General features: G+C 34.7%; 1 protein-coding gene across 1 annotated transcript in view; it reads right to left on the bottom strand.

Annotated features, from left to right (window-relative positions):
• Positions 1 to 12,915, bottom strand: part of LOC138160428 (piwi-like protein 1) — a 50,410-nt gene that overhangs the window by 24,911 nt on the left and 12,584 nt on the right. Inside the window, exons 4-9 of the mRNA XM_069087035.1 lie at positions 7,302 to 7,427; positions 6,451 to 6,665; positions 5,046 to 5,167; positions 3,788 to 3,868; positions 1,556 to 1,753; positions 878 to 989 (exon numbers count right to left, since the gene is read on the bottom strand). Of these exons, the coding sequence (XP_068943136.1) occupies positions 878 to 989; positions 1,556 to 1,753; positions 3,788 to 3,868; positions 5,046 to 5,167; positions 6,451 to 6,665; positions 7,302 to 7,427 (854 nt within the window). The remainder of the gene's footprint in view (positions 1 to 877; positions 990 to 1,555; positions 1,754 to 3,787; positions 3,869 to 5,045; positions 5,168 to 6,450; positions 6,666 to 7,301; positions 7,428 to 12,915) is intronic.

Raw genomic sequence — 12,915 nt, 5'->3', positions numbered from 1 at the left:
AATACCATTTGCAACATTCCTGACATGTTATCTAGCTTCTCTAAGGCCCCAGTAACAAACTATTCACTATCAAGTATGACAGCTCATTTTAAATAGTTTTCTTAATGTAAAGATGAAATATACCTATACATCAACTAGTTTTAATCCTTCCTAGAGACAAATAAAACAAATCTGATTCTTATTCCAGAGAGGGTTCTCCAAATACTTGAAGATTACAAGTATCTTCCCTAAGTAGCTCCTTCCTCAACCAAAATATTCCTACTTATTTTCACCTGATTTCTTTATTGTAGTTTCACATCTTATCATCATATCTGGGTTGTCTTCCAGTTCATCAATGTCAGAATGCTGCCTACACTAAAGACTCTCAGCCACTGAAGAATATATAGTAATTTCTAATCACCCACCTTCTCACAACTAGTAATATCTAACTGTTGAGACTAAAGGATCAAAATACCTTCTAGACCACCCATACCTTTCTCTCTGCCACAATGACAAGGTTTTATTAAGGGAGGAAGAGAGTAGCTTAGAAACACTTCTTTATTTCTACTATTACCACCTTAAATCAAGGCCTTGTCATCATCTCATGATGACATGATAAAAATCCCCATAAAACTCTAATGCTAGTTCCCACTGCCCAGCACAGACAGCTAGGTGGTGCAGTGGATGGAACACAGCGATTCTGGCTGCTCAGACACCCCTCTTCCTAAATAGCTGAAGTTGCTAAGTAGGTGACATTCAGATTAGTAAGGTACTATTACTTACTGTATAGGTGTATATATCTGTGTTTTTATTCTGTGTATATCATTATAATCTACCTTGAGAACATAAATGAGAGAAAAAGGGAACCACATAAGTTTATTAGGGCTTATTTCTATACCTTTCTGTAGTAGTCTAAAAAGCTGATTTCAGAACCATCTGCTTTTTTAAAGGTGCTTCTTGGATTCTGCTCCCAGTCAATATCATCTACTCTATAGGTTTTATTGTTGTACCTGTGAAGCAATTCCAGGAATTTCAATAATCCATAAATGACAATTGCCAGTTTTTACTATAAATAAGATTAGATAGCAGAAAAGAAATTAAATTGTTCTTCTGATTTAATAGTTCTGAGGGTGACAGAATATTAAAACTTTGGTCTTTTCTAGAGCAAAATTTTTTTTTACTTAGCTCTAAATGCACTATTTAAAAGACCTAGAAAGAAGGACATTCTAAAGAGGCTGTTCTGGATAATTGAGAGAGGTAGCCATCTTTGAATTAATACTCCAGAAAAACAGGCCATTAAAGATTTTCCTGTGATGTTGCTTTTACACTTTAAAGTATAGGTAAAATGTACAGCAAGTCAGTCCTTTAAACAAAGCTATGTAATTCTGAGATAGGCCCAATGGGACAACTATTTCTCCCCTACTCCTGGTCTCCATAAGAATTCAACTGGCCTGTCAGCCACAGGTTCAGTCTGTATTTATGAAGAACATGTATTCAGAGCAACATACCCTTACTGTGAAGAATTACATAAAGACTTTAGAAAATTATAAAGTAAAAACAAATTGAGCTTTCTCACTTGGTAAGAACGATTAATCCTATTAATTCTTTAGAGACTTGTTCTTGAAATCGATGTTCACCAAACTGTTGATACAGGCTGAACATAAAATCTAAAACAGTTTCACTTCGAAGAACTTTATGGCTTACATCAGTGCATAGCATAATGTTATTCTCATATTGAAGAATAGAGGTAGTGAATCCTGGCCAAATCACCAACCTGTGAAAGAGTTTAAGAAATTTTTAGAGGTTCTATTGTATAATTCATGTTTCTTTCATTTCTTTTCTACACTATACATTTAAACTTTAAAAAGTCAGTGAAAGCAAAGTTTCATTTGGTAATTTGATTAGTCTCTTTAAACTGTCAATAGTTTTTTTTGGTGGGGGGAAGAATATCTTAAACTTATTTTAAAATCATTTTCATTGAGGGATATATAGCAGATGAACTGTTTAGCTATTCATCTGAAAGACTAGAAGGAAGGTAGTATTTACTGGACTGAAAACTCAAAATGACTAAACATTGTGTTATAGTAGCCAAAAGAATGTGAAATGTTAAGTCTGTTCCCTCATTAAGTGTCCAGGTGATAATCTCATTCTACTCTGGCCTGGTAAAACCATATATTAAGTTTTACATTCTAGTCACTATAGTTTAGGAAAGATTTCACTAAACTGGAGAACATACAGGAGAATGTGAAAAACATGAAGATTCTCAAGGTCATACTATAATTATACTGGTTGAAGGATATTTAGCTTGGGAAAGAAAGGATTTGAGAGAGACATGATAATTTTCTTCCAATATCTGAAAATATGTCAAAAAGGATTAGCTTTTTTTCTGCTTGGTCCTATAAAACAGAACTACGAAGGAAAAAACAGATTCAAGATTAATATAAGGAAAAACTTACTAGCAAAATTAGAGGTGCCCAAAGTGGAAATGGACCATCTTCAGAGGTGGTGAATTTTCCTTCACAAAATGTCTTCAACCACAAGCCAAGGATAGTTTGTGGAGATGGGGGAAGGGAGGGGCAGGAAGGAAAGGGGGATGGATGACGACTGTTCAGGTGTCAACTGGATGTATGAGAGATCTAAGGCCTCTTTTAATTCTTAAATCACTAATTTATAGCCCAAAAGGTTCATCCAACCCCTTCAATGGGCAGATGTGACAACTGAAGCACAAACATATGTCTTGTCTTGCCCCAAGGTCACAAGCAGAGTATATGGGGTAGCTGAGATTCCATCTGAGCCCACATTCCTCAACTTAAATCTAACACCTATTGTATAAGTAGAGCCTTTGGGTAGCCTATGAGCAGAGCTCTACCTTTTGGTAGAGCCTTTGATTTTGCCCAATGTGAGACTTTATAAAATGAATTGTGCATCTGATGATTTTGGCTGTTAAATCTGTATTGTCTTGAAACATTCAAAAATTGATAAGATTTGGCTACAGACTTTATAAATTTAGCACTGACAATATTAAACTATCCTTCAAGTAACCTAAAAGACCCTTTGCTGCTCTTCCTACCTTATAATTCCTTTCTCACCTTACCCCCAACAAAAAAGAATAAAAATTTTTGTGTCCTATAATGTGGTATCAACAACCTAGATTTTAAATAAAGATTTCTGACTTTATACCTGATGTATACCAGGAAGTCAAAAGTGTCATTAAACTTTTTTTGTTTTGTTTTTGCTTTTTGAAGGGCAATTTGGAGTTAAGTGACTTGCCCAAGGTCACACGGCTAGTTTTGTGTATGTGTGTGTGTACGTGCATGTGAAGTTTCTGAGTCCAGATTTGAACTCAGGTCCTCCTGACTCCAGGGCCAGTGCTCTGCACCACCTAGCCACCCCAAGTCATTATACTTTTTATAGCAGAAACTGAGAGACATTGGGGCTCATACTTCAGTACTTTGGGCATTTTTCCTCATCTGAATAAAAGGAGTATTCGGTGGGGTGGCTAGGTGGTGCAATGAATAGAGCACAGGCCCTGGAGTCAAGAGGACCTGAGTTCAAATCCCACGTCAGATACTTAATACTTACTAGCCATGTGACCTTGGACAAGTCACTTAACCCCAATTGCCCTGCCTTTCCCCCTCCAAAAAGAAAAAAAAAATTTGAAAAGGAGTATTTAGTAATTAGCTAGTCTAACTCTAATCTGGCTCTAATATTCTAGGATTCTAATGTGAGCTTTTTTATCTAATGGTTAAAATACACATCAAATAAGACTTTCATTTCCAATCTCAAAATATCTAAGATATATACTAACCTATGATTTGGGATATTAATCGGATCACTTGGATTATAATAATTACGTCCAATTTGTTGCAAATTCATGATCTTCAAAAGCCTAGAAATAAAAAAGTCAGAAAAATTTTACTGGCATTTGTGTTCTTTTTCATTTTTGCTTACCCATATTACTACATTGACCCTACATATACTGGTGGATATATGTTGGTGTGTGAGCTTTCCTTTTCTCCTACAGTCAACTCATAATCTCTCCACCTTTTGTGATTCTTTGTCATGGCAAATGACCCTAAAGAGCTACATATTAATCTTAAAACTATCAACCTTACTAATGAGACAGATTCCAACAACTCTCATACTACCTCAGACCAATCAAACTGGCCAACGTAATTTAAAACCGCAAAAAACTAAATGCTAATTAGATTGTGAAAAAACAGGTATACATTAATTATTAGTATAACTGCAAACTCATACAACATTTTTGGAAACCAATCTAGCAGGATTTGGTAAAAAATAATCATACCCTTTAACTCATGTTCATTTATTGGGAATACACTCTGATAGTGTTATCAAAAACAAACAAACAAAAAGAGTCATCTGTTAAAAGTCTTTCCTAACAGCATCATTTGTAACTGCAAAACCTAGAATCTACCTAAACATCAAAGGAGGTAAATGGCCAAATAAATAAGATGTGGTATATTAATGTAACAGAATATTATAATTAAAACCAGTAAGCATAAGGAATAGATAAAAGTCTGGAAATAATATAAAGTGGAAAAAAGTAATATAAAGTAGAAAACACCCACAAGTACATACAACTAGAAAATGAATGGGAATGGAAAAAAGAATCTTAAGTGATTAAAAAATGTTATATTTTAGGTGTTTAAAGTGGTTTAAATACAAACAGCTATGTCATACAAAATTTTTAGAACTATATAAAGCTTCTCTTCAACATAATATGAACTAATAATAGCTAACAGCTAACATTTACTTATGTTATTATGTGCCAGGCTCTATGCTAAGTACTTTACAAATACGATCTCATTTGATCCTCCCAACAAACCTGGAAGTAGGTGTTATTATCCCCATTTTAAAGATAAGGAAACTGAGGCAAATAGTGACTAAATGACCTATCCAGGATCACACAGCAAGTATGTGTCTGAGGCACTATTTGAACTCAGGTCTTCCTGACTCCCTGCCTGGCACTCTATCTAATGCACCATCTAGTTGCCCTTGAAGATTCAACATTCTCAGTAAGAGACACTAAAGTTTTAACAAACCTCCTGAAAATAATGTTATAAAATTGTAAACAAGTTGGTGAGGTGGGTGGAAGTTCATTTGTTAAAGTGATCGTTATCTTCACAGTTTCTCCATTCCGAGTCTGACTAAACACCTCTGTAACCTGTGAAGAAGCATGAATAAATAAAAAAGCATTTATTAAGCATTCACTTTGTGCACCAAACACTGCGCGTAAAATACACTTAGAATAATGCTTAAGTGCTGGGAATGCAAACAGTAAAAAGACAGTCCCAGCTCTCTGAGAGTTCAAAATCTAACACGGGTGGTGATGTAGGGAGGAGAATAGCACACAATACAAAGACAGGCCCACAAATCCAAAGGATAAAATAGTGCAGATGGCAAGGCCCATAGTTACTTAAGTTATACACATGGAGTTAAGATGAAATACTAGGGGGCCTACAAGACAGATTGAGTATCCAGAAAGGCAATGGCAAGGAAAATGGCAAGGCCTGGTGGTCCTCTATTTCATCAAAAGAAATGGAATTATTAACTCTCAATTTATCCAAGCCCTGTGAAGTCAAACAGTAAGAGCAAAAGAGAGTGGCAAGAAGCAGAGTGCCTCTGATGATGGCAGCTTTTCCTGCAATCCAAATTCCCTGGATGGATCTTAGGACAGCCTAGGCTGGGCACAGGATAGAAGGCAAGGAATTAGAAACACTTCTATTAATGGTTAATTTTTTAAAGGAAAAATAAAGTTCTACAGCACAATATTAGTTCAGTTAGCTTTTAAACGCCTACAAATACAGTTATTCTTAACTACAAGGCATCTAAAGGATAGATTTCCTTAGCCAATACTAAAAAAATATTCTCCTATATTTTCTTTTTTGAGTTGCCTTTTTAAAATCATGATTTCATGTGAAAGGATATAATCTCTAAACACCCAAATATTCCCATTTGCATAGTACTTCAACATACTGTTAACAAAGAATGACATACAAACATAAAATGTATAACCCCAATATCAATAATGGCATTTTGGTACTATAAATCTTATGCCTTTAAAAATCCAGAATAATGGTAAATCTATATTGCGATTCAATTTTAATATCTGAAAATCATAATTAGGGAACTCACTTGACCTCCTAATGTCCCAGGCAACTCTTTAAAATTATAAGTTGCAGGAGGGTTACTGATCTGCATTGATAGAAGGACATTCTTAATTGAGAATTCCCTATATCAATGATATCACAAAATGGCTTTAAAAAAATTTAGGACTACCAAACAATGTAGCCCTAAGTTTAATTCCAAATTTCCATTTGGGACCCTTTAGGTATTCTCTTAAATGGATGTTATATTCTGAATTATCCAGTATCATAACTAGTGATTTCCCCTAACTTTAAAAAAAAAGTACCTTTAATATCAAAAGGAATTAAAAATAATCACAACCTTATTTTGTAGTCTTTTGGGTAGAAATAATATTGTCCCATCAAAAGCATGACACCTCCCTATTAATTCTTCATGTTGAAAAAGTAAAGCTGAACGGAGTCTTCTGGCTTCCATCTGTGGGTTATAGTCAATATGGTACTGATACAAAGCCCACTGGGGACGAGATGTCAATCGAAAGTGGTTTGTGCTTAATCTTACTACAATGCCTGAAGAACCTGAAAAACAGAGCAAGAGATTATCCAACTATGAAATATTTAAAGTGCTTAATTAGTCTTCAAATAAAAATCTAAGTAGATCAATTTCCTTGAAATAATAGGCAAAAAGAACAAAAGTATAGTCTCAACTATAACCAATTCTTTAAAGAACACTACCTCATCCATTTATCTAAGCAGATATAGAAGTTTACTCTCTATGTAATTAAGCCTACTCAAAGGTCTAATATTTATTAATACATATACTTGCCAAATATTCTCACTATATTATGAAAGAACTAGCCAATAACCCCCTAAATTAGAAACAATCAATGGCAAAGCAGAGAATTTTAACCATGTCATAACCATGAGATGCATTTTGACATGTTTATTTCAAATAAGATGTGAGAATTCTGGTTTTCCCCAGAACAAATAGGGAAAGACAAAAAAAAATAAAAGCAAACTGAAAACCCCAATACCATCTTGTCTGCACTGCAATGCATATAATATTAAATTGCAACTGGAAGAGACAGAAAAATGATACTCCAATTTTATAGTCACTTTTATTATTTAATAATAATATTCCTTCCCAAACTTATGTGTACCTTAACAGACTTAAGGTGCAACCTTCTAAAAGGACATTCCTTAAAGCTGACATACCTGTTTTTGATTCTTTAACATGTTCTAAATTCTGTCTGGTATTCACCCCAAGGTCATGAAAATCTCTTCGACGGCCTCCTCTTTCCCCCAAAGATAGCTCCTGGAATCCAGCTGAAATCTGAAGCTCTTAATGATTTTGAAGAATAAAATTATACATTAGTTAAGAAATAAAGCCCCCCAAATAGAAATAAGGAACTATTAAAAGTTTAATTTCCCTAATGATATTAAAACAGGTCCCTGAAAGCAGCTGAAGTACTCAGAGCAATATACAGCTGGTCTTTATCAACACAGTAATTATCTGTTGGCAAAATAATAAAATAAAACCTTAAGAATTTCTCAACAATTATTACAAGACAACTTCAGAAATTTGAAATATTTCATCAAGATAGCATCTCTTACTTAGACCTTTACAAGTTTTGTTCTCTAGTCAATATGTTATTTTCCTCATTATATCACTAAAACATTTATTACATTGATAGCACTGGGATGGTAGTTTTCTAAGTAGCAGAAAACTAAGGTAATACTTTAAAGTTATCAGTAGTGCAGCACTCCAACCATCTGTCATCTTTCAAATACATGATAAGTCTACCTCCCTTTAATCCTTGATAATATTGTTTATGTCACTTCAGTATTGTTAACATATCACAGTCACCTTATACAAAGTATCTTTTTCTCCCCTTCCCACTATGATTCAGTTACATATACAATACTGTTTCATTCAATCCAAACATTTAGTAAAAGATTACAACATCCAAGGCATTGGGAATATAAAAATAAAGTAATACAGTCCTTATGCTTAAAATCTTACATCCCATATTGAGGAAAAGCAAAGGAAAATACAATATACACAGATACGTATATATTTCAAGTGAGATAACTAATACAAGGGGAATCTGATAAGGGTATGAGAGTAAGGGAGAGATCTGAATTGTTCTAGAAATAAGTGAGGTGGAAGAAAACTGCTTTCAGCCAGTAGGAGGTAGGGATAAAAGGGAACCCAGAGGTTTCACTGAGGAGGCAGCACCTAAGAATTTTTTATTTTTCCTTTATGGCTCATTTAAAGACATATTTAGAGGAATATGTGCCAAATATGATGGACAGCTTGCATGAATGTTTGGAAGCAGAAGGACATATTCATGAATGTTGGAGAATAAGGTAGTAGTCCAATATGATTGAAATATAGTATGTGAAAGAGAAAAATATGAAATAAAGCTACATAGGTAATCCAGGACTAGATTGCGAAAGGATTTAATAAAATGACAAATGATATTTGTTTTTTAGTCTGTAGACATTAGGGGATCTTACAAAGAGTAATATGAATGTGAAAGATAGTTTGGAAACCAGACAGAAGTGTCATAGAGGTAAGAAGCTGTTACAGTTGCCCAGACAAGACATGGTAAGGGTCTGTACTTCATCTCTGGAGACAAATTAAGTCTCCAAAGTGAAATTAAACTCCTCTTCCTAACTGAAAAAGCACTATTTCCACTGAATAAAGCCATTTTCTTTAATCTGTTAGGTCATCCATAGATAGCTCTCTTTGTATTCCTTATGTATAGTTACCTTCCTATTCATGAGAAAGAAACAGAAGTCCTTACATGTCTGCTATGACATGGCTTTGTCTAGGAAACTCCCAATGATGTAACTCTACCAAAGCAGACTAACAACTCTTCTACAATTCAGAAAGTATCCTGGGGGCACAAAGCAGTTTAAATGACTTGCCATGTCCAACCAGTACTAAAAGTCAAAATGTATATTAAGCATTCTATTCTCCAACTTCTCTTTCCCCCAAACAAAATAACCCTATGCATCTTCCTGACTGAACTTTTTCTATGAGCAATATTTCTTTCACCTAGTTTCCCACATTCAAAAATTCTGACTCTATTTTCTTTCCTACTTTATAACTAAGCTGTCAATAGTTCTTTTTTTATCGCATCTCCTTTAAGTCACTAAATTGTACAAAACTTTTGTATATTGGGTCTCTTTTACCAACCATCTGTATATATACTTCTTAATGAGTTTTCCCACCTCTATTTTCTCCCTTTACCAATCCATCCTTCATAATGCTACCACACCTAGCTTCCTTTCTTTGTCCATAAACCTTGTCTTAAAACACTGTTCAAAAAGCTTCAGTGTCACCATCCATAATGTCCAGGGACTTTTAGTCAGCACACTAATTTTCTTAAGACTTTGGGGAAATAAAGTTGACTCCCAAGGGGCAGCAGTGTGATAAAATTTGACTTTGGGGTATAAGCTATAGGTAAAAAGCTCAGGATTGGGGAGTAATCTAAATAGAAGTGGATGTATGAAGGAAATAACATGGATAAGGAGAGATCATCAGGAAACTCACCTCAAAGGTTCAGAATAAAATTCTAGCAAGAGGTTATTTTATAAACAATAAAATTCATCTGGAATAACAAAGGTCAAACATATCAAGGGAAATAATGGGGAGGGGGAGGAATTAAATGGGCCTAGCAAGACCGTATCTTACACACACACCAATACACTATAAAACAGTAATTAAAGTTATTTGGTATAGTTAAAAATAGTAACGTTAATCAATTGAACAGATTATGTAAACAAGAACCAATCAGTTTTCAATAAACCCAAAAAACCTTATTTTTTGTAGAGTAACTTTTAGAGTTAAGAACTCCCAAATTTGACAAAAACTGCTAGGAAAATTGCAAATGATCTGGCAGAAATTAGGTTTCAGCCAACATTTTATAGTATAATAAATTCTAAGTGAAAGGAGATACCTCTGTAACTATATTGGGGAGGGAGGGGGGAATTCTTAGCTAAAAAAATTATAAAAGTGATCATTATAGAAGATAAAACAGGCAATTCTTATATAAAATTTTAAAACTTTTATATATGCAAAAAAATTAGAAGGGAAAATCTTAAGACAAAATTTCTCATATACATCTGATATCCAAAATATGTAAGGAATTGATACAAATACATATAAGAACAAGCACCATTCTTCAATAGGTTAAGTGGTTTAAAGCCATTTTTCAAAAATTTTTTAAAAGCAAGCTATCAACTAACTTATAAAAAAGTGCTACAAATCAACAACAGAAATAAACATTGTAATAATTCTGTAGTTCCACACCTCGCACTCATCAGATGTGCAGAGATGACAAAAAGAAGAAAATGGCTACTGCTGAGACACGCTAGGGAGGATATCCACATTAATCCACAAGCTGGTACCACTCTGAATTGGTCCCACACTGAATGGAAAACAAATTCAAAACTATGCCCTAAGTCACTAAACTAAACAAATCCTCTGACCTATAATATCACTGCTACGCACATATCTCTAAAGAGGACAAAGAGGGGGAAAGAATATACATCTGTACAAAAATACAAATATACAGAAACATCTATTGTTGTAATAAATAACTTTTAAAAGTGTCAAGTTGGGAAATGGCTGAACAGATACTGTGTAAGAACAGTACTATAAGATGTTATAATTATAAAGCATTCAAAGCAGTTTGACGATTTGCACAAACTGGTGATACTGAGGTGATCAAAACCTGAAGAATGATTTGCACAATAATCACAATCAAGTAAAGGAAAACAATGGTAAAGAACTTCAGATATCTGATGAACACAATCATGACTTCAAAAAACTGATACTGATGAAGGATAACCTCCATCCCTTTTTCCTTTGAGGGGGGAAGGCAGGCAATTGGGGTTAAGTGACTTGCCCAGGGTCACAGACCTAGTAAGTCTCTGAGGCTAGATACATACTCAGGTCTTCTAGACTCCAGGCCTAGAGCGCTTTCCACTGTACCACCAAGCTACATATAAACTTAATGTAAGGTACGAGTTTCCTATACAATTCTCATCTTTCTTTATTGTAATATTGCAATATTTGAGAAGTTAAGCTCATAATTTGTAGTGAAATAGTGAAAAAATGATTAGAAAGGACAAAAATAGGTAACTGCATGAAATTGGAACTTTTGCATAATCAAGCACTAAGAAAATTAACACCACTTTGAAGGGTCAACTGAAAAAAACAAACAACTTTATATCTTAGGCATTGGCTTGAAACTTAAGATACATAAGCAACTCATTCGAACACCCCAGCCTTTGGTTCCTCAACTTGGTCATTTCCTGAGACCTACTTATCCAGCAACACAAAATGTCTCCTCTAACCTCTAAAAGTTCTCACTTGACCCATCCATTCCTCCAAGTTGCTGCCCCATCTCTCTCCTGCCTTTCCTGGCTAAATTCCTTGAGGAAGCCACCCACAAACAGTGCCTCCATTTCCCGTCCTCTTAGCTCTTCTTTTCACACTGTAGTCTGGATTCTGGCCACATCATTCAACTGAAGTCACTCTTTCCAGAGACACCAGTTATTTCTCAACTGTTAAATCTAATGACCTTTTCTCAATCATCATCCTCAATTGACTTTTCTGCAGCTTTTGACAGTCAGTCACAGTCACTCTCTTCTCCCTGTTTTCCTGATCCTTGTTCTCCTAACTTGGGTCTCCTTTGATGGATTTTCATGGTGTCCCACGAGGTTCTATCTGGGGTCCTCTTTCCTCCCTCTATACTAGGGTTTCTTAAACTTTTTCCACTCACAACCCCTTTTCAAGCTTAGAAATTTTCACATAACCTTAGTTATATAGGTATATAAAATATGTATACAAATCAAACATTTACTGATACTAATCATAAAGAAATTTAGTTGTAAAAAATTCTTTGGTATATATGTAACTTTACCATTTACTAAAGGTGAAAGCAAATTTGCATACTAATGAGATGGATGTACTTATTTATTTTTACATAAAGAATTAAATCTTGGCAGACTATTTGACATTTGCAGGACAGAGAGCATCTTTAGTATTTTCAGAGTTGATTGATATTTTGATTTTATAATCATCAATGCTGAGAATGCCACTTTGCATAAATACATAGTACAAAATGGAAGAAGTGTGTTTAGGTTCACTCCAGAAATTGTTGGAAATTCTGTCCTAATCCCAAGCCAAAATTCATTTAATGATTTTGTATGTATAGTAAAAAACACTGCAATTTATAACATATAACAGTCTCAGATCTGGGCTGAGGTGTTTCTGGAAGCATTTGTTGGCACTGCATGGCGTGATAGCATGTGCAGTGCAAATGTTGTGGGTTTAGAACCAAGGCTGCAGGGAAGTTTCGCAGTGCAGCACAATGGCAAGCACTGCCAGAAACTCCTCGGATTTATTAGCATTTGATTTTTAATTAAGTTTTGGTCGTTGCATATTCAGAACTTTTTATTGTTGCCAAATTTTTTGCAAAACCCCCACATTCAGTTATGTGACCCCATATGAGTACTACTTGATTTGGTGATCTTTTCTCCCATGGATTCAGTTATCATTTTTATGCTAATGAATATCAAATATACTTATTCAGTCCAAATTTCTGTGCTGACTTCCAGACTTGCAGCTCCAGCTGCATGTTTTAGGTCTCAAACTAGATGTCTTGTAGACATCTTAAACTTAGCATGTTCAAAACTAAATTATCTTTTCCCCCAAACCTTCCCCTCTACCTAACTTCACTATTTACAGTCACCCAGACTTGTAATGACTGCTGCTGAGATACGCTAGGGAGGACATCCACATTAATCCACA

The sequence above is a fragment of the Petaurus breviceps genome, unplaced genomic scaffold (genome assembly GCF_028583685.1).
Source record: "Petaurus breviceps papuanus isolate PSGF00001 unplaced genomic scaffold, PetGlider_PUasm1.0 101, whole genome shotgun sequence".
Classification (NCBI taxonomy): Eukaryota; Metazoa; Chordata; class Mammalia; order Diprotodontia; family Petauridae; genus Petaurus; species Petaurus breviceps.
The sequence above is the reverse complement of the archived record's forward strand: the minus strand, read 5'-3'. Positions and strand labels throughout refer to the sequence as shown.